Below are 26982 nucleotides of genomic sequence, written 5' to 3'. Positions count from 1 at the left end.
ACAGAGTTTCAGTTTGGGAAGATGAGAAAGTTCTAGGGATGGATGGTGGGGATGGTTGCATGACAGTGTGAATGTACTTAATGCCACCGAGCTGTGCGCTTAAAAATGGTTAAGACGGTGAATTTTATATTATATATATTTTACCATAATAAAGTGCGCGCACGCGCGCGCGCACACACACACACACACACACACACACACACATTAAAAAAGTCTGGCTGCTGAGTGAATTCTGGACTCTCAGAGGCTGGAAGTCCACGGGGAGGGGTGGGCAAACATCCCGGTGGGCATAACAGCCTGGCCCAGGGTGATGGCCTGGGGTGTACAGAGGGGTCATATTTAATTTATCTTTGGGATTTACAAAGGACAGGACTTGCTGGTACCATAATCGCACTTGTTTAAACCTGGCGGGATACGGGAGAGCCTAGGGTTCCCACTGGGGCCCAGCGGTGCATCCGCTGGGCCCGCCTCGGCTGCCACGGTGAGCTTGCCCGCAGGATTTCTCTTCCAACCTCAGCGGGCTTCCAAATGTAGCTGGCTCTGCCTTGCTGCCACGTCCGCCTCCCAACGCCAGCCAGCTAGAGAGAGACCCAAAGCCAGGCCCTGGAATTCCCAGCTCCCCAGTGTCACCGGCCATTTTTAAACATCGCCAGCTGAGGTTCAACTTTCTCTGTCCTGGAAGGCCATACCGTACACGCGACCCTGGCCTTCATCCTTCTCGCTCTTGCCATGAACCTTCCCTGCCCCTCTCGCTCTCAGGCAAACTCCAACCATCTCTCCAAGCCCGGTTCTAACATCTCCTTCTCTGGAACACCCTCCCCTGGCCCCTTGTGCAAACGTTGTCCTAGCTCTCATCACACTGGACTGAGTCTGGGTCTTTAAACGTATGAAAGTCACAAGTCCTCCCCAAGGCCCTGCACGACCTGCCCCGTCCCCTCCCTGCCCTCCCCTCCTCCCTCTCTCCCACTGACTCACTCTGTTACAGCCACACGGGCCTCCTCACTGTTCCTCCAACATGCCAGGCAGAGTCCTGCCCCAGGGCCTTTGCACATGCTGTTCCCTGCCTGGAATGCCTTTCCTGCAAATGCCTGCCTGGTCTAGCTCCCTCTCTTGCCCAAGAGACCAAGGCGGGGGGGGATTATGTGTCCACAGGACCTGGGCTTGACGCTCTGGAAATCTGGGTTTCATGTCCTCGTATCCCTTCTAAGAAGTGTGACAAGGGATTCCCGCGTATGTCCAGCTATGTTACAACCTGTTTTGTGTCCTGAGTCTCTACCCCCATCCCATATGACTGTCTGTGCAAACCCAAGCATAAGGGGAAACGATGATTCTTTCACTTAACACATGTATTGAGCACGAACTGTGTACCAGGCCCTGTCCTCGGATCCAGGGACACAGCAACGAACAAAACAGACACAAAGTTCTGCCGCATGAGGTTCATCGTCAAGGCTTCCTCCTGGTCATCTTGAGGAGGGCCAGGAGTTGAGTCACAGCACGAAGGCTTCGGGCTAGACTGAACTTGGACTTCCCTGGTAGTGTAGCAGGAGGACCAGGATGGAAATTGCCCTGGGCTTCAAGCAATTCCAGTACAAACCCTGACTCTCCCTGGAGACGCCCCATCCTGCCCCTGCAGGCTCAAGACCGCAGGCCCCCAAGGCCAGCAATCACGAGAACTGGATGTCAGTCTCACCAATGCTGTGTGACCTCAGCAAAAGTACGTTCCTTCTCTGAGCCTCCACATCCTGGTACACACGATCTAAAACCCCCAGGCGACACTCTTCCAGGGGCTGTTTGGACAAATCCAAGGGAAAAAAGCAAGATGCTTGACGTTCACGACCTTCATCCGCCCCCGGGGGAAATCTGGATAAGGCGTCAGGGCCGAGAGGCAGAAGGCCACGGCCGGGGTGACCTCCCCGACGCCGGCCCCCGCCCGGGCCTCCCCCGCCTTGTCCTTCCTGACCCGCCGCGTTCCTCGAGTCTGGACCACACTTTCCATCTCCCTCTGCCCTGCCGCCGGCCGCCTGGGCCCCAGCCAACCTGCTTCGGAATCACTTTCAAAGAAAAGTTTCTTTTTTCTTCCCACCCGGCCTGGCTCTCGCCCCCGCCTGTTCCGCGGCCTGGCTGCGGGCCCTGCCGGGCACTGGTGGACACCTCGGGCCAGCGGGTCAGGGCAGCGGCCGTCCACCGCCCCCCGCCGGCCCCAGCGCAGGCCCGGGCGGTGAGCGCGCGGCCTTGGGCTGAACTCGGGGCGTCCGCGGGCTCCAGGGGGGCTTTGGCACAGGTGGTTTGGGGGCGTCCGGGCCGAAAAGCCGGCGGGGAGGCCCCCATAGGCCGCGGGGCCCACTCTGAGGCCTGCAGGCCGGGACTCGTCCCACCCCGGCCGCTGTTGGCGGCCACGCCACCGATGACATCAGCGCTCTGGCGGCCATTTTCTCAACGCTCCCTCCCGGCTTCCAGATGCTTCTCTGGCCTTGGCGGCCATTTTGTAGGCGCGGGAGGAGCGGGCTGGCGGGGCCTGGAGCCCAGGCTCCCCTCCCGGGGTGGGGTGGGGTGGGGTGGAGGGGGCGGCCGTGGTTGGGGGGGGTGGGCTGGGGCGGCCTGCGCGGGTTAAAGGCACTTGTGCCAGGAGGGCGGCTGCCGTGCCAGGCGGGGGGAGGCGCCCGCCCGCTGCCACCCGAACCCCGTGCTCCCCACTACCGCCGCCGCTCGGCACAAACCAGACTCCGGGTGGCACCAAGGATGTGAAAAACAAGGTTAAAAATACCCACACGCGCAACCTCGGCCCCCCCTCCCCCCTCCCGGTCCCCTCCAATGTCAAATGTGTCAGCGCCACCCGGGGAGGGGGGCAGACTTAAAATAACTCGCTGTTTACATTTGGAGCAAATTCTTGGCTTTGCCAGCAGCCAAGCCAAGGCCTCGGCCTGCCTCCCTGGCAGCCCGGCCGGGGTGGGGGGGGCGTGGGTTGGGGGCTGGGAGCCGGGGAGCCACATGTGCCCACGGGCTAAGCGCTCACGTGTGGCCACAAGAGGCGACGCGGCCCCGGAAGCCGTCTGCGGCCACGCGGTGGATGGAGGCGGCGGAAGCCCGCAGCATCCCCCCTGCCAGGGACGGGGTGGGGGCACCCGGCCGGCCAGCCAGGGTCTGCCGAGGAGCCCGGCCCCTCCCAGCTTCCCTTCCTTCTGAAGTTTCTCCGGCTGCGTCACCAACGCGGCAGCCCCGCGGGAGTCGGGGGTGGGGTGGGGGGAAGGCCGGAGGCTGGCAGCCAGGCCAGGGAGGTGGGCACCAAGGGGAGGGCTCCAGAGCAGGGCAGGGTCCCAACTGGAGCTATGTGCCCTCGGGCCAGCCCTGCCCCTCTCTGGGCTAAGATGGGTTCCCTCCCAGTGTTGCCCGGAGGGGTTTCTAGGGAGCCTGCCTGCTTAGTACCTCAGTTTCCTTCTCTGCAGAAAGTAGGTTTTGAGCTGCAAGCAGAATGCTGGGCGCTCCGTTTTACAGAGGGGGTCACAGATGGGAAGGGGCTCGCCCCAGGTCTCCCGCCAGTGAGTGGACAAGCGGATGGGGACTCGGTTACTCTGGTTCCAGCGCCCACATTTTTAACCAGCTGCCTGGAATGCAGGAGGAGGGTGGAGACTCGAGGGCCCAAGCCTGGAGGGAGGGTTAGTGGGAGACTTTTCTTCTCCCTTGGGCTTCCTCTCTTCCCAGAGCCTGGCATGCAGTCGGTGCTCAAGCAATGCTTACACATAGCTGGCAGTCGACAGATGTTTGCAGACAAGTGAGTGCGATTATTCCAGCAGAGCCTGGCACACAGCACCTGATACATGCCTGTTGCATGAATAATTGGGATGATCCTGATAGGGCCTGGCATACAACAGGTGCAAAATAAATGCTTGTCAGACAAAGAGATCTGAGGAATGTTGGGAAAACTGGGGGATATTCAGAGGAAAAGACTAGGTTTAAGGGCGTGGACTCCAACCAGTGGTGATACAAGGGATTTCTACAACAGGCAGAGGGCGGGGTATAGAATATCACCTAAGCATTGCCTATCTCAGGCCCCCTTCATTCTTTGAGGATCAGCAGAAATCCTCTTTTGGGAAGCCCACCCAACTGCTCCAGGTCCTGGATATCAGAGGGCAGGACCTCTGGGCAGGAGGAACCCAAGAAAATAACAGAAACCTGGCCTGGGGGCCCAGGAGGACTTCCTGGAGGAGGGGACATTGGAGCTGGGGCCTTGATGTCTGAGTAGGAGTTTGCCAGGCACAGAAGGGGCTTGTAGGGAGAGAGAACAGTGTATGAAAATTATAATAATAATCATAACTTCCATTTATTGAGTGCTTATATTGCCAGGAGCTACATATAATCCTAGGAGCTACATACAGATTTACAGAGGGGCAGAGGAGGCCTCAGGGAGGTTAGGCAATTGGGCCAAGTGCACGAAGCTGGGACTCGACCAGAGAGACTTGGCCGCACCACCTGCTGCCTCACTGAACGTGTCTGGGTCTGGCAGAGGCTAGGCAGGCACATGGTAGGTATGCAGAAAAGACAGACAGCCCTGTCTGTCTGGGGTGGGCCAGACTGTCCAGCTCCAGCCCTTCTACAGGGCAGAGGAGGACAGGCCTGCTCCAACCAGACAGGGCTGCAGTTTCCAGGCAGAGGGGCCTTGGCTCCTACTGCCCCCTCCTTGGCCAGAAGGGCCCCAGCTAACCCAGGAGCCTCCAGGAATCTCCTCCTCAGCCAGCACCTAAGGGGAACTGGGTTAGGGGGATGGGGGGAGACCAAAGACCCCCCCCCCCATAGGTCATGCCAGTACCCCAGGAAGAAGGTGTCTAGACTAGCCAGATAAATCCTTGCAGCCTCTTCCTGGGTGTCCAGTAATTCCTACTGACCCCCGCAGTGTGCCTATTTCATGGATTTGGAAACTGAGGCCCTCTGAATGGCTTGAAGCCAGGCCATCTGTTCCAGGGGCATCTCCTTGCCCGATTGGCTGTGTGACTGTAGGCTAAGCACCCCTATTCTCTCTGGATCTCAGTTTCCCCAGGTGTCACACGGGGCTGGGACAGTGTGATAGCAGCCTACATGCCTTTCTGTGCTGGCCTTTGACCAGGTGTCACAGGGGTTCTGTGACGGTGGTCCCATTTTGCAGGGACAAAACAGGGGCTCAGTCACGGGGACTCAGTTGCCCAGTGGCCCATCTCGGTGAGTATCGTGGGTCTCCACATGCCTGCCTCCCATGCCGGGGGGCTCCCTCACTCCCAAGCCTCCTGCACTATTGCTGCTGATCACTGAATGGGCACCTACTGTGTACCAGTGCTCCTGGAACCCACCGAGCAGTTACAGATGATCATTCCCATTTCACAGATGAGGAAACTGAGGTGCAGGGCGGGGCAGATGCCAGCCCAAGCTCACCTGGCGAGATGGGGAATAAAAACGGGAACAATGCAGCCATGCAGGTGGAACACCCAGCTTGGGGCTGGGCACCTGGCAGTTGCCCGCGCAGCCCGCCCAGAGCCCCGCGGGCCACCCAGGCACCAGAGCCCTACCCCAGCTTGCCCGCAAACGACGTCCTGACTCCAGGAGGGGCCCTGGGTGTGACCGATGGCCCTGCGCTTGCCCGACCCTCCTTTCCCTGCCTAAGTCCAAGCAGGAGGCAAGGGGGCCAGCGCCAGCCTCCGAAGGGGCCCCGTAATCCAGGTGACCAACGTGCACTGTCCTGCTCCACCCAGGCTGACCACTGCCACTGAATTCTCACGCTTCTGGAATCAGCCTCTGCCTGGCTGGCCCCCACTGTCGCCCGCCTAAGCCTGAACCATGCGGTGGCCTCAGCCCTGGTCTCTCAACTCCCACCCTCGCCCCCCCCCCCCAGTCTGTCCTCCCCACAGTGGCCAGAGGGCGCCTGTGAGCACCTGAGTCAGGCCCCGCCCCTCCTCTGCCCACAGCCCTCCAGGGCTCCCACCTCCCTAGGTGTAAAAGCCCAAGTCCCCTCCCTGCCCTCCCCTCGTCCCTCTATCCCCCTCCCTCACTCTGCTCCAGCCGCTAGGGCCACCTGGCTGTTCCTCCAACACACCAGGTCCTGCCCAAGGGCCTTTGCATAGGCTGTGCCCTCTGCCTAAGGTGCCCTTCCCCACTTCTTCACACAACTGCTTCCTCTTCACCCTCAGGTCTCAGCTCAAATGTCAAGTCCTCAGACAGTCCCTCCCCAAATAGCCCACCACTCTCTATTCCTTGCCTTTCTTTCTTTTTCTCAGTAGCCCTTATCACGAACTTGTTTTTTGTCCATCTCCCCCACCAGACTGTGAGCCCCGCAAGGCCTGGATTTTTGTCTGTCTTGTTCGCAGTACAGGGCTTGGCACACAGTAAGCGCTTAATAAATATTTATTGACTACCAAGAAGTTGTACTGGCTGAGTGTGTGCTCGATGCCATCTTAACCCTTCGCATGTCTGAATTCATTTCCCCCTCAGTAACCTAGAGAGGCAAGCATAGTTTACAGATGGGGAAACCGAGGCCCAGAGAGGATCGCCATTTGCCTGAGGTCACACAGCGAGCAGGTAGTAGGGCCAGCACCCCCGTTACGCCCCACTGCCTTCCTTCACTGACACCACCCACCTGGCCCAGATGGGGAAACTAAGGCTCAGGGAGAAAAGGGACTAGCCAAGGGTCAGAAGCAGAGTGTGGGCTTTGTGCCTCCTGGGAAAGAACAGAGTGACGATAAACAACATCAACAGCAATAATAATAACGATGGCGCTGTTAAGTACAGAATCGGCCAGAGTTTATAAGGCTCCCCTCCGTGGGTCGGCACAGGGCCCTGGAGGGGAGCCTTGGGAGACACCAGCCCCTTTAAGAGCTTCCCCCTCCCCAGCTGGGGCTGGCCCGGCCTCCCCTTATGTAAGCAGGCCAGCTGCCCTTGCATAACCTGGTTACATAAGGAAGCAGGGAACAGGCTTGTCCATCCGGCAGCAACCTGTCCCGGGCTGTCTGTGGGGCCGGCCTGGGGCACAGGAGCGCCGAGGCCTCCCAGAGTGGCTACTGGGTGCAGCCCCGTTCAAGGCCCTCTGGGTTGGCTCCTATCTGGGGGATGCCCGGAACTCCCAGCCACAGCATCCTCAGGGCGGGAGAAGTGAAAGGCTTCTAGCCTGAAAGTGGGCAGGGGCGGTTCCCATTGCTCTGAAGGGGAAACTGAGGCCCAGAGACGGAAAGCCGGCAACGTGAAGCTTCACAGCCCCGAGCGGAGGGTGGAGGTGGCAGAGTTGGGTGAAATCTGGGCTGCGTAGCCTCAGCCAGAGCCTTACCGCTCAGCTCCTCCGTAAAATGGGGCTACATAATTGCACAATGGGCACAGAAGAGCGCTGACTGTGTACCAAACCTGGCCCAGATACTATTCTATCTGCCCAACGACCCCCCCCCCCCGGGTGGGCACAAGGAGCTGCAGATACAGATGGGGAAACAACGGCGGCCAAGACAGGAGAAGGAATTTGTCCCAGATGAAACCCAAGCCCCACCATGCACACACAGCCCCAGGGCCACCGTCTGATCACATGGGGCTGGGATGTCCAGGTGCGGTGCTCCCCCGCATGTATGCACTTCAGTTCCTCCATCCTTGGGAGGCTGGGGGGTGGAGCTTGGGAGTGAAGCGGCCCCCTCTTTTCCCCTCTCTCTGGGCGCTGGCTCTTTAAGACAGCAGGCTGCCGGAGCTCGTCCCGGGGTGACCCTAAGGGGAGGGTGTGGTCAGGAACAAGGGGCCCATTCAGCTGCTGTTGCCACCTCCGGGCAGCCCACAGGCTGCCCGGAGGCGGTGAGGGGAGGAGACTGGCCTAGACCAGGAGAGACTGGGGCTGGGCAGAGACAGGGGCTGAGAGAGACAAAGAGATGGAAAAAGAGATCCAGAGACAGAGACTGAAAGGGAACACGTGACCTTGGCTGCATCTCTCGCCTTCCTGGTTTCCCCATGTCGAGGGTTTGAGGCTAGCCACCCCCCTCACCGGGTCCCGGCCAGGCTGCAGCCCCCAAATGTGCTCCTTGATCCAGCTGAACCTGGCATCCACTCACCAGCACCAAAATCCTCTAGGCCCAAAGGAGGGATCCTGGGACATTCTGGGGGAGGTCCCTGACACACCCCAGACAGCCCCTTCCCAGGGGACCGTTGTAGGCCCTCAGATCTGCCCTCAGACCTGGGTTTGAATCCAGATGCTACCTTTTAGCTGTGTGACCTCAGGTTGGTGTGTTAACCTCTCTGGGTCTCAATTTTCCCATGTGATAAATACGGTTCATGATAATCTCTACCTTTGTGGAATTAAGGTGAAACGAAATGGTACTAACAATTCCTGACATTTACTGAGAATTTAATTTAGTAAGCCCTCAATATGCCTGCAGTTCCCCCATAAATGCACCCCAACACCCCAAACACAGACAGACAACCCCTGCCTCCTGCCAGATGTCACAATCCCCAACTATAGCCACTGCCTTCCAGCGAGGACCTACTAAGCGCCCTTTCCCAAAACAGCCCCACAAGAGCCTCTGGAAACACACGTGGGGTTCCATGTCCAAACATCTAATAAATAACAGACATTTACTGGGGATTAAACAAAGTCCTGATTCTTATTCCTGGACCCCCCTAGTCCCAGGTTCTCATAGTCATGTATCCTCACGAACTGCTCCCAAACCTTTTCCCACAACAGGGCCCCCATCCACCTTGCTGCCCCCAAGCACGCAGCCCCTGACTCAGCCAGTCTGGAAAAAGCCTCGAAAAAATGAAAATCGACCTCCTTCCCCCTCTGTAGGCGTCTTTTCTGTAATGTTCTGCTCAGTCACCCGGGGTCTGAGGACAGGCTTACTCGACTCTGACCCGAACTTTCTGGATCCCTGCCTCAGAGAATTCTAGAACCTGCCCTGGATGTTCTAGAACCCAGCTCGAGAACATTCTAGAGCTTGTCCTTGGCCATGTTGAAAACCCAACGAGTGGAATTCTGGAAACCGTCATCCATGGTCACGAATACACTTAAGGGCTTCTTGGATACTGAAGAAACCAATACTTGATTGGATAATTGATGATTGATTTGGGAGTTTTAGAATCTGTCCTCACATTCTCAAGAACCCAACTTGGGAGATTTGAGATCTGCCTCGGAATTCTCTGGAACGCAGATGCTCTAGTGCTGACACGGCATCCACTGGCCACGTGTGGCGTTGAGCGCCTGAAATGTGGCCGGTCCGAAACACACAGTGAATCTCAACGACTTAGGACAAAAAAGAAGGTGAAACATCTCAATAATTTTTTCATATTGATTATGTGTCGAAATGACAATATTTTGGATGTCCTGGGTTAAACAGAATAGGCTGTTAAAATTAATTTCCCCTGTAGGTTTATACTTTTAAGTGTGGATACCAGAAAAATTATCTGTATGGCTCGAGTTGTATTTCTACTGAATTGTGCTGCTCTAAACCCAGAGGGAGAATTCTAGAATTGTCAGATGGTAAAGATCCCAGCTCTGAAGCGTCTAGAACTCAGGCCTTGGAAATTCCAGAACTTGTCCCTTGGAGGATCTAGAGCAGACCTCAGCTCTGGCAATCTAGAGCACCACCACCCACCCACCCCACCGCCGCCCCAGGCCTTGAAACCCCTTTCCCATTTGCAAGCCATTTACCCTGAAGTACCCGGGTCTCCCATCCTGGCACCCATCCAAGTCAGCCTGGGACAGAAGATGGGACAGAATGGACCAGAGGAAGGGCCCTTACTGGGCCGCCCTGGGCAATGCCCCACCCCTCTCTGGGCCTCAGTTTCCTGATCTGGACAAGACATCCAGTGTTCCCACGTGCCCCCTCCCTTGTCCCTCACGGACTCTGACCATCTGTGACTTCCTGCCCACACCCAGCTGGAGGGAGAGGGGCCGGCCTGGCAGCTGTCTGCGGAAGGGGGGGGGGGGGCGGAGATGTCCCTAGCTGCCCTCAGCCTCCCCTTGGCTCGCTGGGCACAGGGCCAGGGTGGCAACTGCAGCCCCGCCACGCCGGGGTGGCCGCCACAGGTGCACCGAGATGCCTCCCGTTTTCTGAGGGCTCCGCACCTCTCGGGTCCTCAGAAGCCTCTGCAGCCCTGCCTTGGCAGGTGCAGGCGTGCAAGCTGGGCGCCCATGCAGGGGTGTCCATGGGGGAGGGAGGACCTACTCCGGCTACCCAGGAAAGAACTCCAAATATTTCTGAGCACTCATCGTGCTAAGAGGTTCCTTTCTCACAGATACGACCTTAACTCCAATCGCTGGACACTCCCTATGCTCAATTTGCAGATGAAGAAACAGAAGCACAGAGATGGGCACTAACTTGCCTAAGGTTGCCCAGCTGGCCAGAGGGCAGAGCTGGGGCTAGAAACAAAGGAACGATCACGATAATAAAGGTGTTGATAATAATACCTAAGATTATATTACCATCACTGATTTTATTTTTATTATTTATCATTGCAATATAATAAACGATGTACTATTATTCATTATTCTTATCGTTTTTTTGAATTTTTAAATTGAAGTCTAGTTGATTTGCAAATTATTATCAACAACAAATAATTTTTTAAATATCAGTAGCATAAACTTTACCATTTTAACCATTTTTAAGTGTGCACTTCAGTGGCATTAAGTACATTCACACTGTCCAGCGACCATCCCCACCATCCATCTCCAGAACTTTCTCATCTTCCCAAACTGAAACTCTGTCTCCATGAAACGTGGACTCCCCAGCCCCTCCCCCAGCCCCTGGCCCCCACCATCGACTTCCTGTCTCTGTGGTTGTGACTCTCTAGGGACCTCCTGTGAGTGGAATTAAACAGTATTTGTCCTTTTGTGTCTGGATTCTCTCACTGAGCATCATGTTCTCCGGGTCCATCCATGGTGTAGCAGGTGTCAGAATCGCCTTCCTTTTTAAGGCACCAAATCATGTTTGAGCACTTTACTGTGTGCCAGGCCCTGTCCTAGCACTCTTCACGCATTAACTCATTTAACCCTACCCAGCCCGGTGAAGCAGGCACCATCTGTATCATGCCCATTTCAGAGGGAAGGAAACTGAGGCCCAGAGCAGTGACGTCACCTGCCCAAGGTCACACAGCTCACGAGTGGCGGGATTTGAACCTGGGCCATCTGGCTACAGATCGTGCCCCTACCTCTTCCGGACACTGGGCTCCCACCTGCTGGGTTAGCGGCTCCCTCAGCACCACTAACCAGGAGCCCAGAGGCCTCCTGCTGCCGCTATAAATACATCGTCAGCTGGTGTCTGGACCTCAACCCGGGCAGCCACCTCCTCTGCACAGACAGACGGCTGGTCCACCTGGCTGCTCAGCCCCAGGGGAGTCCAGGCTGCCAAGAGCCCCTCACCCCTCCGCCACCCAGACACCTGGAGAGGTGGCTTCCAGTGGGGGGGGCGCCCATCCTGGGTCACAGGTGCCCCTGCTGGTTCACTAGATGCACTGAGGTTCTTCCCCTTTGCCACCTGGGGCTGGGAAGAGGATCCGGGAAGGGACTGAGCGTTTATCCAGGGCCTCCTGTATGCTGTCCAGGGATCACTCCAATCATCAACGCAGTGGACATAGTTCTTATTTTCTCCACTTTCCAGATGGAAAAACTAAGGCGCAGAGAGGGAAATGCACCTCACACAGCCTGGAGCACGTATGGACACAAACTGTATCCATTACACAAGCCAATGGGTGCCCTTACACGCCCTCCTGTCCACATCCGCCCTCTGTCTCCCCAGCACACGGCCAGTGTTGGGATGAAGATTAACAAGGGTTGGAGGAGACGGCAGGACCCTCAGTCAGGGTCTGGCTTGTTTCTCTCTGTGGCCCCACAAGGCCTTACCTTCCTGGCCTCAGCTCTCCTCCAACCCCAGACCAGAGAGGGCAGAGCTCTGCCCTAAGTCACACAGCAAGCCAGGAGCAGAGCTGAGACTGATCCAGGCCCCCTTGCTCCAGGCCCTTTCTCCTGCCATCCGAGCCCAGGGTGTGCTTTATGGAGACCCCAGCCCCCAGCCTTGGGCACGGTAGGCACTTCGGGAACGTTCACTGATATTCATTAATTTGTTCACTGTGTATTCCGGGCCAGCTCTTTTCATGATCTGTACAACTAGGAAGGTGTGGGTTCCATCTGATAACCTCAAAAGCGGTTTTTAGGTTTTTTCCTTTAATGGTTTCAAGGAGTCAGGATCTGTGGGTTCTAATTTCGCCCTACCTCTTAGGAGCTGTGTGACCTTGGGCAAGTCGCTGACCATCTCTGGGACTGTTTCCTTATCTGAAACAGGGGAGAAGGTAATAGTCCCTCCTTCCCAGAGTGGTGGAGAGAATGAAACCAGATGTAGGATGGGCTCAGCACCGGGCACACGATGTTCTTGCTGTTACTATTATCTCTGTTGTTATTATTGTTTCCCAGGTCCACCCAGGAGGCGACGGGGACCCCTGCCCCCAGTTCCTCCTGACCCCTCCCTGGGCACCCTGGGCAGCTCCTCTAGCAGCTGCAAGCTTCCCAAGCCAGCCCCTGCCCACAGCGCCCTTCCGGGAGGTTGGCACCGAACAAGGCGGGAACAGGAGGCGGGAACGGGAGGCCAGCCCACGGCAGCGTCAGCAGATGGGCACCATCTGGGCTGGCGGGGCTCGGGGCGGGCTGGCAGCTGCCGGAGCGGGCGGGCCTGGCAGCCCCTCCCCCTCCCGCCCTGGCACGGTGCCCGCCCGCGCCTCAGGTTTCTCAGGCCGCCAGAGGGGGCGGGGAGGCCTGGCTGGGCTTCGGGGCTGGGCAGGCGGCTTCCCTCTCTGGGCCCTGCTTTCTCCAGACTCCTTCTCAAATGGGAGGCAGGAGAGAGGAGAGCCGGCTCACCCGCTCCCGGCCTCCCCAACACCAGGCACAGGGCCTCACCTCCCCAACTAGCACCTGTGCTCTGGGCCATTCCAGCCCCAGGGCCTTTGCACTGACTGTGCCCCCCCCCACTGCCCCGCACACTCTCACTCACATCCCTCTGCAGCTCCCTCACTTCTTTCAGGCCCTCCCTGGCCAGAGGGCCTGCCCTGCCCTCCCTCTCCACACCCCTCCCTGTCATTAGGTTTGTATTAATTTAACTGGGAATTGTCAGGTTGCCCATGCCCTGCTTAACTGCACACATCCCTCCCCCTAAAGTGCACGCACTGAGCGGGCAGCCCCAATGTCCCAAGGTGGAGCTCACGTCTCCCCCTCATCATGGCCCCCCAGCTGTCCCCTAGCCCACCCCCAGGGCACACACGGAGTCCACCCCTGGAATCAGGCCCCTGTGTCCACAACGGTGCCGCCGGATGGATGCCTGAAGCTGCCAAGTTCGGCCCCAGGCAGTGCCCTGGGCTCTGATCAGCCTGGCAGCCCCAGCGCTAAAGGGACCTCCTCACGGCTCGTCCCCACCCTTCTCTCCTCCAAAATAAACCCAAGGATGGAGGCCTGGGATTCCCCTTTGGGGTGCGGCTCCAGCAGTCTGCCTGACACCCCCTGGGAGAGATAAGGACGGAGGCCGTGGGGGGAGCTGGACTTTGTCCCCTTGTCTTGGGACAGGGAAGGGCTGAGTGTATGATGCGTCTGTGGGTCTCTCTGTGTCTCCCCATGTCTCTGGGTCTCTCTGTCTCTCTCTCTCACTGTCATTCTCTCAGCTGCAAGGCCCCGCTTCTGACGCTAGAGGTGGTACCTCCTTTTCAGCCGAATGGCGGGTGCCTGTCCCACCATCCACCCTGTGACACCCGCCCCCAGAAGCCAACTGAGGCCCATTTCCCCCACTCCCCATCAATCCCATGGCCTCCTAGCAGGGCTGATTTGAGTGGACACCGCACTCTGGCCTTGGCCTGGACCCCCTGCAGCCCTGGGACCCACCAGGTGAGAGGAGGAAGGTGACCAGTTGTCTCTGAGGTCAGATGACTACCTGGCTGAGAAGAGAGACATAACTCTGGCCCAGATGAAGACAGGGGTCCTGCGGTGGAAGCTGGGGAGCTGAAGCTCAACAGGGGGTTCTGGGGGCCAGCCTCGGCCTGGGAACCCCGGAGGAGGCCCTAGCTGGTAGGAGCCTAGAACACAGACCCAGCCCGGAGGTGGTCCAGCCACGATGACTGGATACCCACATCCTACACTGTGATTTACTTCCATCCCCTTCTGCCACCGAGCGTAGAAGGCTAGCAGGGGTGTCAGCAACAGAACCCGCCCACGTCCAAACCCTAACTCTGCCCTTTCCTAGCTGTGTGACCTTGCGCCGGGCAGTTATCTTCTTTGGGTTTTGGTTTCCTCATCTGTAAAATGGGTACAATGATCCCTGCCTTGCAAGGTTGCCATGAGAATGGAAAAGAATTGCTAAATCCTCAGAAAAAATGCCTGATGGAGAGAAAGTGGAGCTGGGAGTTGGGGTTCTGAAGCATAAGTAGGAGTCTTCCAGATGGGAAAGGCATTCCAAACAGAGGGAACAGCATGGGCAAAGGCATGGAGGTGGGAAATCATAATCCTAATGAGGATGATAACGTTGATAACAACGGTCCACAAAGCCCTAGCCCTGTGCCTGGTACCTGTGTTCAGGACAGCATGGGGGTTATTTGTTGAACGCTTACCACGAGAACACAACATTCCTACCGGCCAGCTATTTTTGAGCATCCCATTTTAAAATCAAAGAAAGCAGGCACAGAGAGATTAAGTGACTTGTTTAGGATCACCCGGCCCTTAGGCAGGCAGCTGAGCTGGGAGTGGGTTCCTGGCCCGGCCCTCACGCCCGACCCTCACTCCCAGCCAGCTGAAGCTGGGTCAGCTGGGGCCTGTCTGAGCAGCAGTGGTCTCCTGGGATGATGGAGCCTGCACGGGAGGGCGCAGCAGCCTTGACCTTCCCCGGCCCTCACGTGAGGATGCTGACCAGACCGGCCAGCAAAGGCATGGCAGTCGGACGCGAAGGTGTCTGGGGAGGCCCGGAGGCCTGGTCTGCCTGCTGAGCTGAGGGGGGAGGGGGCCGATGGGGGAGGGGAGGCGCCCGGAGATTGTGCTGACGCTGGCAGAAAACTCGCTTCAAAATTTTATCAGCTCAGCGTGGAGGAGGAGGATGGATGTGGTGAGAGAGGCCAGGACCTGCATGGTAATGGGCACTGCAGCCCCCAAGGCTGCCCCTGCCCACACCCCCAATCCGGCTCGCAGCAAACAGTCACCTAGTCTTCCCCTCTGCCTCTGGCCCCCTGCGTTTAGTGCTAATTGGTGGGGGCGGGGGAGGGGCAGATGGGGTCAAGGTCAAGACTGGGAAAATCTGCCCCAGCTCTCCCTCCCACACACAGTGGAGACCAGGAGACCTCATGGAATCCTCACAGCATCGCTAAGAGTTGGCATGGTTGTTACCCCCACCGTACAGAGGAGGAAACTGAGGCAGAGGACAGGGCCTGAGGCAAAGTCACACAGCCAGCACACCATATGGCAGGGCTGCGTTCGGAATCTGGGCAGTCCAGCCCCGGAGTTCGCTCTCTTCTCACCACCCCTCCCCCAGCCTTCCGCCATCATTTCTGGTTGTGATCACACGGGCTCCCGTGGGGTCTACGGGGGCTTAGGGCTGGGTTTGCAACCTGAGTGCACCCACCTGACACGTTCAGGCAGCTCCGGGTGTGTCCGGGCTCGCACCCACGTGTGTACCAGCCTGGGTGGGCACGGTGGGGCATGGGACATGTGCCTGTTAGGGACTCCGGGCACACCTGATTCCATCCGCATGAAGACAGTCACGGCTGCCACCCGCCACGTGGCAGGCCAGAGTCCAACGCGCTACACACACACACACACACACACACACACACACCACACACACACACACACACACGATCTCGGCGAGTCTCCCCAGGCCCAATCCAGGTAAGGATGCTGATACCCTCCATTTGACGGCTCCACTGGCCACACCACCAGGAACAGTGGGGCAACAGACCCCACTGCCCTCCCAGCCAGGGCCTGCCCTTGACCTCCACATCTCTGTTTAGGCGGCTGACCTCCTGGGATATCCCCACTCTCATCACTGCCCAGTCGTTCTGCAGAGCTCAGCTCAGTGGAGCCCCCTCCTCTGGGAAGCTGCCGTGGATTTCCCCGTCCTCGCAAACCCTGCTAGTCTCCATGTGGGCCATCTGACCACAGAGCCAGCAAACACCCAGCTCGAAGGGCCAGAGTGGGGGCCGCTGGAGACCAGAGAGACTGGTGACCTAGCCAAAGTCACACAGCGCCCCAGCTTCCCACTCGGCCGAAATATGGAACCTGTCAGGTCTCTGGGGGAAGTCCGAGAGTCGATCGACCATCAGTCACAAAGTGCAACCCCAGCTCTCCTCCAGCTTTCCCAGGAGGGATAAGATTGTCCCCCGCGCGTCCGTCACTGGCCTATCCTCACCCCTGTTGCCAACAGACCTCCTGGGACAGGGTCTCACCTCCTGACACCTGACACCCCCCTTGGACCCCTGACCCCCCCCAAGGTCAGGGCCTGCCTCTACCTTCACAGCCCCAGGACGCACCTGCCCCTGACCCCAGACTCTCCCTGAACCATACCTCTTCCCCTTGGCCCTTCACAGGGCTCAGATCCTCCCACTGCAACTGTCCCCGCCCTCAGGCTTTAAGGCCCGCCTCCTGGCTCCTACCTTTGCGTGCGCCCACCTCCCCCCCTCGACGACCTTCCAACGCACCCCCTTTCGGCCTCCAGATCTGCGTGCACGCGCAAGCCCCGCCTCACCTCGCTCGCGCACGAAGTAGGCCAGGTAGAGGTCGAGCTCCTTGACTGCCACGCCGATGTGGTGCGGCTGCACGCAGAGCACCGGGTGGCCGCACTGCGCCGCCTTGACCAGGCGCTCGCCGTCGGTGCTCTCCAGCGGGATGCCCTTGAAGAGGATGACCATGACCAGGTCCAGCCGCCACACCTTGTCGGCCTGGCGCAGGCAGTCGATGCGACGCATCTTGCCCTTCTGGTCGGGGTTGGAGAGCACGCAGCCCGGCGCCTTCTTGCCGGTGATGGCCAGCACGAAGTCCTCGCGGCACTCGGGCCGGATGTCCTTGCGCAGCTTGGCCAGCAGCCGCGACGCCCATTTCTGCTTGACCTCGGCCTTCTCGCCCAGCAGCTCGTCCTTCACCGCGCGCTCCTCGTCCTTCGACATCCGCTTCTCGTGCTTCTTGAAGTACTTGCGCTTCCGCGCCTGCAGGTTGAACCAGGTGTAGGCGAAGGCGCGCACGTGAGGCAACAGCGCCTCGATGAACGGGTGGAACTCATCCTGCGGGGCGGTAAAGACCAGAGGTCAGGAAGCGCTGGGGGCCGTGGACCCACTGCCCCGCCCGTAAGAATGAGGCCTAGGGGCCCCAGGCAGACCCGCTAGAAGGAGGGCCAGGCAGAGGTGTGCAGGGGGCTGCTGCAGATCCCTCCACGTCCTGGGGAAAAAAGTGGAGGCCAGAGGAGGGGACCCAGCAGAGGTTCACTGGGTCGTTTGAGAACCCATTGCCCAGATGGGGAAACTGAGGCTTGGACCACGTGGGAGGCACAGATGAAGGCAGCCGTTCACGGAGGACCGTCTTGAACCCCAATGTACAGACAGGACAAGCTGGGGGTCCCAGGTGGAGGCTGATGGGGACCCTTTGTACAGATGGGGAAAACTGAGGATGGTGGAATGCTGGTGGCACAGATCCATTCTCTGCCTTCTAGAACTGTGGTCAGCAAACTTTAAAAGTACCATAAAGAACCGGATAGTGAGTATTTTCGTGTCTGTTTCAACTGCTCCACTCTGCACTGTAGTGCAGGACTGGCCACAGAGGAGATGTAAGGGATGGGCATGGCAGTGTTCCAATAAAACTTTATTTATAAAGACAGACGGTGGGCACTGGGCCCTGTGACTATAGTTTGCAAACCACTGAACTAGAGTGTGAGCTCAAATGTCCAGAGCAGGGCTGAGCACACACTGGATGCTCACGATTCCAGGAGCAACCAGGCTCAAAGGGTCATTTGGGGCTTGTCTGTCAGACCTACTGCTCAGCAGAGGAAGCTGACACCAGACAGGGGTCCAAGGGCTGCCTCAACCGGCTCTTGGCAGTGATGAAAAAAATGAGGACAAGACGTCATTCCTACAGCCCAGATGTACAGGCAGGACTGGCTGAGGTCCACAGGCCAAGATGGGCCACCTGGATGTCAGGGGCTGATGGAAGGGCCGGGGGGCGCGGTTCCTGCATAGAGGGGGTGGTTCCTGCATAGATCCATTATAGGGGTAGGGAAAGCTGAGGCCCAAGGAGGCAAGAGAGCAGAATGCACCAGAGAAAGGGGAGCTCAGCCATGGAGGTTTAGAGCTGGAGAGAGAGGCCCCTGGGGGCCAGTTCACCCTACCCTGTCCCCCATAGACCTATTCCACAGATGGAAAAACCGAGGCCTGGGAGGCTCAGCGACCTGGCCAGAGCTGTGACTTCAACATCCCCCTCCCTCTGCCTGAATGGTGCTGCTGGGTGGCCACAACACCCATTTTATGGATGAAGAAACAGACCCCAAGAGGGGACCCAATCATGAGGGGCAGAGCTCAGACCGGAACCCACATCCATCTGACTTCCCCACGAAAACAACGGCAGCCGCCATCTGGCCCCTCAGAGAATAACGTGGGGCCATGGGAGGCCCCCATCCCCTTCTACAGGGGTGGGAGGGGGCTGTCTCATTCTCGCCATTTTTCAGCAAGGGAAACTGAGTCTGCATAACATCCAGGACCTGGTTTCTCAGCCTCAAGGGATGAGAAATTCAAGGAGAAAAGAAGACAGAGAAGAGAAACTTCGGTCCCCCCTCCCCGCTCTTGCCTGGGGGCCGTGCTGGGCTTCTTGAATGGGAGTGATGTCTTTTCCTAGCATGTGAATCTCATTATCCGCCCAGCTCTCAAAAGCCTGTTATGCTATTATTATTATTATTATTATTGACATTGTTGTTGCTGTAAAGATTATTTCCGTTGCTTACAATCTCCCTGGGGCAGGAAAAGGCCCGAGGCTCCACTACACTTTGTGTGATGGAGAAGCTAAGCTAAGAGAGGGGCAGAGACCTGGCCAAGGTCCTGGAGGGTCTCAGAGTCAGCGTAAGGACAAGAACCCAGGACCCCATCGGCCCCTTTCTCAGAGCAGCCTGCTCTCCGTGAGGCCGGGGTCTCTCGGGGAGACAGGGAAACCGCTGCTCTGGGCCACGAATTGGTTTTTCTAAATGGATGTGGCAGGCTTGCTCCCACCTCCAGGCCTGGATGCACACGGTACCGCCCACCCAGCGCCCCTCCCTGCCCTGAGCTCCATTTCCCCTGGGCCACCTCTGGCCACGGGGTGCTGGGGCTGGGGGATGACCTCAGATCTCCTCTATTACTGAGGCTCTGAAAATAGCCTCCTGCCCTCGCGGGGTGGGGCAGAACGGGGCTCCGTTTGTGCCAGCCCAGCTCCCCCATGCCACCGGCCCCCAACGTGTGAGTCACAGTAACAGCTGTGGTGGGGACCAGACCTCGGGGCCCTTTTCCGCCACTCCCCCATCCCGTCCCCACCCCAGCTGACCTGCTGAGGCAGAGGGAGGATAGAGGGGGCCAGTCCCCTGTCAGGTCCTATCCAACCTCAGAGGTGCTTTTTCTGTGTCACCATGTCACTTGACATGCCAGCCCCAGGGGTGGGGAGCGATTCGCCCAGGGTCACACAGCCGGTCAGCAGAGCCGGGACCAGAGCCCAGGTCGTCTGGCCAGAGAAGCTGGGGTGGGAAATCGATGGAGGCACAGGACACTGTCCCTTGTGGAGGGGAGGCCAGGGTGGCAGGAGGCCTGGGCAATGGCTGTGGATGCCATCCGAGGCCTGGAGCTTATTGGGGCGGTAATAAGAGGTAGCTGGGAAGGGGCAGCTGGAGTGTCAGCCAGCAGGCCTTCTTGAACGGGACGCCACCTTTTCCTAGCATATGAACCCCATTATCTGCCCGGCTCTCAAAAGCCTGCATTACGCTATTATCATTATTGATGTTGTTGTTACGATTGTTTTGGGCCCAGACTCTTCATCCCCTTGAACCCCTTTGTCTCTGAGCCCCCTCCCCCTTTTCTGAGCTCCTCTCCTCTTCTGGCTCCTCCCCTCTCCAAGCCCCAGTGCCCCTGCCTTATCCCTACCCCCTCCTCCCCGGGCCCTCTCTGGGGAAGGATGCCAAGGAGGCGGGCAGGGGCGGGAGCCCACGTCACTGGTGACCCCAGCTGGTCCTGGAGGAAGACAAACAGCCTGTAACTGGGTCATGGACCTGCTGCCCTAGCCTCCCACATCCTCTTGGGGAGGTCAACCCAGGTGAGAGGCAGGCCTGTCACTCTCTTTGTCCCATAAGACCTGTGACAACCAATGCCTCTTCCCCAAGCACTTCCCAATATGCCCTCACTGGCTGACAGGGCAAGGGAGACAGCCAAGGCAAGCTAGATGCCAAGAATCCTCCCGAACTCCTAGACATCCCTCAAGGCCCTCTCTCCAGTGTTCCTTCCTTCAGGCAGCCTTTCCTGCTCTCCTCAGGGTTCTCCCAGACCCAGCCTGGCCCACACAACTTGGGGTCTCTGAATCCAGCTCAGTTGCTCTCCCCCAACCCTGAGGCCCAGGGCTGAGGCACTCACTGCCAGGCAGACTTGTTGAGGGAATGAGCTTGGGTGACAACAGCCTCCATTTTCACCTTCTGTATGATCCAGGAACAAATCACTGTTCCACCATGGGCCTGTTTCTCATTCTGTACAAAGGGCAGAAAAGGACATTGCACCCTTTTGGGGGTTGGTGGGGGAGCTTATCCATTGCCCTGGTAATCAGAGCTGCAAGGGGAGGGGAGGCAGCAAGACCAGGCCTTTCCCAGAAACCCCACTTGGCCAAGGCAAGTTAGATGCCAAGAATCCTCCTGAACTCCTACACATCCCTCAAAACCCTGTCTTCACTGTTCTTTCCTTCAGGCAGCCTTTCCTGCTCTCCCTGCTGGGACTTCCTGGCCAAAGAGGACAGCAGCAGCTGGGAGGTCCAAGCCCCTGCTGGGCACTATGGACTGGTCAACTGTGCACTGGATTGTGCCCCACTCTGGGCCTCCCTGTAGCCCTCCCATCCTGACAGTCCAGGGCAGCAAACTAGGACGTGAAACTCCAATTCCCAAACCAAAAGTTTTCCACGAAGGATTCTCTCTCCTTCATTCACTCAGTGATTCAACAAACATTACTGAGAATCTCTTATCCATCCCTAAGCTTTTATCCCAAACCCCTATGCACCCTTCAAAGCCCTGGTTCCAATGTCCCCTCCTCCAGGTTCAATGTCAAACAGCAGAGCTCATATTCGAACGCAGGCCCATCTGGTGCCAGAGTAAGTGTTCCTAACCTAGAGTGGTTCCTCCCCTCAAGCTCAGAACATCATAGCTTATGAACAGCTCTTATCCAATGAAGGAGAGATTCATTTGGTTGTTCAACAAACATTTACTGAGTATGTACTTTGTGTCAGCTCCATGCATGATGCTGGGGACCCAGCAGTGTCCTCCGCTCAGCCCTCACCCAGATCCTGACGTGGGCAGGGATGGATATTAAACAAGCTAATAAACATGGAATAAAATGCCAGGTTGAACAAAATGCTCTGGAGAAATTTAAAGGAGTTTGAGGAGGGGGCAGGGGGTTGTTTTTTTTCAGCTGGGGGGGGGGTCAGCGAGGGTCTCTCATAGGAGAGGACACTTGAACAAAGACCTAAAAGATGACACTCCACGGTAGGAGCTTTGCAGGTGGAGAACACAGTACATGCAAAGGTCCTGAGGCAGGACCATGCCTGATGTTTGGGGAGAACAGCGAGGAGGCCGGTGAGGCTGGGGCAGAGTGAACAATAGGGAAAGTGGAGGTGGTGAGGGCAGGAAGGTAAGGACCCCTGGGAAGACTTCGGGTAAACTAAGTCCAGGGAGTAGAAAGTCCCCAGCAAAGTGACGAGTGAGTCTGAGCCCTGGGTCTCCTGACTTCCCTCTCCGTGCCGTGGTGTCCTGGGTGGATGCTGGGGGCTGAGCCAGAAGGCCACGGTGTGGGGGAGACAGACAGGGAGCGAGGCGGAGCGCGTACTGAACTGTCAACTCTACGAAATGGGAACAACTGCTGTGCCCACTGCCCAGAGGGAGAGACTGAGGCACTGAGCACTGAAGCCACCGGCCCAAAGTCACGCAGACAAGGAAGGAGCCGTGCTGGGACTTGGACCTGGGTGCCTCCTGACTCCCTGGCCCCACTTGCCAGCTCCCTGAGTACAGGGTCTGGCCCCATCCTCGGGACTTCCCAGCAACGCCCGTTCTGCACCCCACCTGCTCTCTCTGAATCCCATGTGGCCCGCTTCCCCGCTCAGCCCTGGGTCACGTGCCAGAGCGGCAGCACAGTCCTGACAGCCCCTCACCTACACTGTAGCCCCTCGAGGGCACGGCTTTGATCTGTTTCATCCACTGCTGCGTCCTCAGCATGAAGATCAGCAATGGAGCAATCTCACCCTTTGCCTGTTCCCTATGCACACACCCCGACGGACAAGGGATGCTGGTACCCACGTGGGTCTGGCCAAACTCAGGGAGACCCTTGACAGGGCTGGGCGGGCGGCGAGGAAAGACCAAGAGAGAAACCCTGGCTGGGGGGGTCAGGGCTCAAGGTTTGGGGGAGTCACCACTGTCCCTGTCACCCGGCCCAAGCTGAGCAGATAGCGACAGAAGGAAAGGAGGGCAAGTTGGAAAATGCCTATGGAATGTTTAATACAATTATTACTTTAGAGGAAACCACAATCACGGCCAAGCTTATTTGGCACCTACTGTATACCAGGCCCTGTGCTAAGGGTGAAACATCTGAAGAAGGGCTAGATCACCAGCCCAGAGACACACAGCCACCTGGGCGAGATCTGCATGCAGATGCAAGGCCGCCCTGGGTCTCTGCCCGGTGACCCGTCAGGGCACGTACGTGTGCACATCTGCACGCTCACGTGTGTGGGAGCGTGGACTGCAGGCACTACGTGCCGAGGGTCTACACACACCCAGGTGAGGGGGCAGTGCACGCGCGCGTGGGTCGCTGTGAACACGTGCTTTCGTGGGGCAGGAGGCCCCAGGACATTCGGCGTGTCCCATCCATTTGGTGTGAGGGAGGTAGGAGGTTCAGGCAAAGAAAGAGACATTGGAGAGAGAGAGAGAAAGAAGAGAGATATTGGAGGGAGGGAGGGAGGGAGAGGGAGAGAGGGAGAGAGAGAGAGAGAGAGAGAGAGAGAGAGAGAAAGGGAGGGAGAGAACGCTGACTCGGCCAGAATCCCAGCGTCGTGATTTACAAGGCGCCGACCCTGACGCGCAGAGGCACCTCCACCGCAGAGAAAAGATGGGGGAGAGACACAGACACGGAAAGAGACAGAAAGAGGGAGAGAGATGTGGGACGAGCTTGTGAGTACAGGAGCCAATCAGAGGCCATCAGACCACGGGTGGGGGGGGGCCACAGGGAGCACCCACCTGCCCAGCCTGGCCAAACAGCCAGGTGGGCAGTGGCCCCGAACCCCCGGCCCCACCAGCCATGCTGTGCCACCCCGGGCAGGCCCTAGCCCTCTCTGGTCTTGGCCCCTGTCCCAGCCCTGAGGTGCTGGGGGACCCTCAATCACAGCAGAGCCTCCCAGAACCCACACCAGGCTGGCCCCTCGTGCCTTCCCCCCCAAACCCGCAACAGACACCTGGCCCATAGGAGGTGCTTAATGAAGATCTATTATATTCAATCAAGACAAAGTCGGGGACCCTCTTGCAGCCTCAGTCTCCCCACTGGAGAAATGGGGTAAAAAGAGTGCTGCCCAGCAAGGCAATGATGTGAAGGAATGAAGGAAAGAATGAATGAATGAGGAAGGGGGCCCTGGCAGCTGCACTGCCGTGGCTGCAGCCCAGGCCCAGCCTGCGGCCCCGGGGAATCCTGGGCACTGCAGCCAAGAGGGATTTGGCCCCAAACCCGGAATAACTAACGTGGCGGTGGAGGCGGGCGGGAGGGAGGCCCAGAGCGGGGCAAGCGCGGGGAGGCCGGCCTTCCCAGCGGCAGGATTTATGGAAGTAACGGCTGCCCCACACAGTTCCTCTTCAGAGTAAAAGTGAAAAGCACTTGAGTCACCACTGAAACAGGGACGGGTCTCCCAGAATCCTCCAGGGCCACCCGGGCCGCGGCTGCCACCCCCTCAGTGGGCAGGACCCCGGGGGCACAGGGCGGGCTGGCACGGGAGCAGCCCCCCCGCCCCCCCCTTCACACGCCCCGAGCCGGTCTCGGCTCAGGATCCGGGTCGGATCGGCTAAAAGGGAGCTATTTTAGGATGGGCTCAGGTTGTAAAATTAGTCAAGGGGGGAGATGGAGGCCCAGAGATGGAGAGACAGGGAGAGCCAGAGATGAAGAGGGAGCGAGACAAGGAGAGGGAGAGACGCAGACAGAGAGGAATGGGTAGGGCGCGATGAGATAGCCAGGAGTGGGGGTCCTGCATGGGTAGTCTGGGTCCTTCCGGGTTCCCCAGCTGGAGACCACAGACCAGGCTGGGCCTGCAAGCAGCTGCGAGGATTACACTGAGGGAGTCCTGGGAGGGGGACCTGGGTTCCCCTCCAGGGTGGGGGCATCCATGGGAGAAAAAGCAGAGGAGGGGGAGCCCCCTGCGCTTGGGCCACCCCATCCCCATCCTAGCCTGGGAGCCCCCTGGTCCTCTCTCTGCCTGTCTCTGTCTCCCGGTCGCCCTGTCCCTTGCACACAGCAACCTCAGGTATTTTTTATTGTCACGTTTCCACCAAGAGCCCGCCTGGCTGACCCTTGCCCTGCGCCCCAGGGAAAGCCAGGCCCGGGGAGCGCAACACCAGCTCTGGTTCTCACTGCCACCCACTCTGGGCAACGTGGACGGAGCCTGTCTCCCGAGGAGTCCTGATGGGGGAATTCCAGGGCCCAGTGACAATAGGCTGCCGTCCAACCTCCTCGCCTGGAATAGCCTCCCTGGGCTCAGCCCCCTTGGGCGGCTCCGGGAGCGAGCACGAGGAAAGGGTGGAGGAGGCGGGGGCACCCCGGGGCCACCCAGGCCACCCCCTAAGCCCAGAGACTGGGAGGCCCAAGGTCACCGGGCAACCCTGACTAGGACCCTCGTGGCCCTTGGGGAGCTTCGGGCGACAAGAGGCAGAGGGGGGCCAGTGATGACTGCGTCGGGGGACCCCCAAAGTTGCTCTGGAGGGGAAGGAAGGTCTGGAGAGGGGCAGGGACGTGCCCAAGGTCACCCCGGGGTTGATGGGTAGGACAGGCCCTGAGACCCCCTAAGCACCAACCCTTACATTCCCCCATGGGGAGCCAGAAACTGGAGGAGCTGGAGGGGGCGGGTGAGAGGGAACCTGCCATGAGTGAGGGGCACCCTCGGATCATGAATGGGGGACCCCCATTGGAGACTGGCATCCACGTGTTCTCTGTACCGTGGTCCTCAGGACACTCAGCCACCGGCTTGACTCCCACCTCCCTATGCCCCACACTTCACAGCTTGGAGGCCACACTGCCCCTCTCCGAAACCTGCCTTAGCTCCGTGTCACTTCAGGGGAAACTGAGGCCGGGACCCCAATGGCCTAAGGACACACAAAGACCCGGGGTGGGGGCAGAGCTGGAGGGTGGAACCAGTAGACCTGGGAGGGTGCCCCCCCTCCCTGCCATGGAGCTGGGGGAGGGAAGGGGTCCCCCAGGGGCGACCCCGGACAGGGGCAGTCGCCCCCTTCCCACACATCCCCTAGGTCATTGCACAAGGGCCGAGCCCCGGGCAGTCTGGGAGCTCGGCCAGGGGTGAGAGGCAGCGGGCGGGGGCAGGGGCAGGTGCCGGGCTGGCGAGGGCGTCCGCAGCGCCGCAGTGCCCGGACCAGACCCCGGAACGCCAGGCCTCCCGGCTCCTCCCGGCGGCGGCGGCTCAATAACTCACAATCGATGCGGCGAAAATATGGGGATGGGGTTGACGGACGGGGGGAGCGGGGGAGAGGGAGACCGAGCCGGGACGTCGGGGCCCCCCTCCCCCCACTGCTGGCGCCTCCAACTTTGCGGGCCCCCTCCCCCTCCGCGCACACGTGGGCCAATAATGGGGGGAAAGGCTGTCCAGGGCCTGGGTGGCGGCGCACAAGCGTGGGGGGGGGGGTCCGGGGAACGCATCAGAGGGGTCCTCGTCTCAAGAGTCCCCGGGCATCCAGGGTCCAACCAGGACTCCCTCGATTCCTCCTAGGGGCAGGCCTGGGTCGAGGCCTGGGGCTCGCGCAGAGCCCCACCTTTGGCCTTCTCCCGGGCGCCCCCCGACCTTCCTGGCTGGGGTGGGGGAGCGCGTCCTGCGTCCGGGGAGGGCAAGGCTGTAGGGCGAGCCAGGGGGAGAGGTCGCGGGGGGCGGGGCAGGAGTCCCCGGTGAGGGTCCCGGGTGGGGGGGAGGTGTCGCCGGCCCAGCCCAACCCCCCACCGGACCCCGGCCGGCGGCGGGGGCATCCCGGCCGCGGCGGCGGGAGGGACGCGCGCCTTTTTCGTCCCGCCTCCTCGGGCTTCCAAACTCCGGGGCCGGGCTGCGGGGGACGCGGGGCCGGGGCACAGTGGGGCGCGGGCCGGGGGCCGGGCGGGGGGCGTACCTGGGTCAGGCAGAGCGGGGACGAATACATCCCGGGCGCGGCGGGAGGCGCAGGGCCGGCCGGAGCGGGCGCGCTGAACTTACTGAGTCATTTTTCCAAACCCCCCCCCCCCCGCGGCCGCGGCCGGCGCGCTCCTCGCCGCCTCCTCCCTCGGTCTCCCTCCCTCCTCCCTCCCGCGCTCTCCCTCCCTCCTGCGCCCGACTCCCTCTCTCTCTCCCTCTCTCTGTCTCTCTCTCCTTTCCTGTCCCCCCCCCACCTCCTCCTCTGTCTCTGTCTCTCTCTGCGTCTCTGTCTCTCCTCCCTCTGGCAACCTCCTATCTCCCTCCCCCAATTTCTCTCCCCTCCCACCCCGAACCTCCCACTTCTCAACATCCAACTTTCAAAGAAACGAGGGAAAAAAGAGCGCGAGCGAGGAACGAAAGCCGCTCCCCCT

General features: G+C 59.3%; 1 protein-coding gene across 4 annotated transcripts in view; it reads right to left on the bottom strand.

Annotated features, from left to right (window-relative positions):
* The window catches only part of NFIC (nuclear factor I C), a 61417-nt gene extending 34741 nt beyond the window's left edge, over nt 1-26676 (bottom strand). For all 4 annotated transcript variants that reach the window (XM_089905684.1, XM_022557656.2, XM_022557660.2 and 1 more), the window contains exons 1-2: nt 26550-26676; nt 16686-17217 (exon numbers count right to left, since the gene is read on the bottom strand). In XM_089905684.1, coding sequence (XP_089761810.1) covers nt 16686-17217; nt 26550-26579 — 562 coding nt within the window. In that variant the 5' untranslated portion in view covers nt 26580-26676. The remainder of the gene's footprint in view (nt 1-16685; nt 17218-26549) is intronic.
* Nucleotides 26677-26982: the final 306 nt, after the last annotated feature.

The sequence above is a fragment of the Delphinapterus leucas genome, unplaced genomic scaffold, assembly GCF_059928025.1.
Source record: "Delphinapterus leucas isolate spDelLeu-1000000601 "Yukka" unplaced genomic scaffold, BTC_Dleu_Yukka2 spDelLeu_asBTCV2_sq25, whole genome shotgun sequence".
Lineage (NCBI taxonomy): Eukaryota > Metazoa > Chordata > Mammalia > Artiodactyla > Monodontidae > Delphinapterus > Delphinapterus leucas.
Note: the sequence above shows the minus strand (reverse complement) of the source record. Positions and strands in the feature narration are given on the sequence as shown.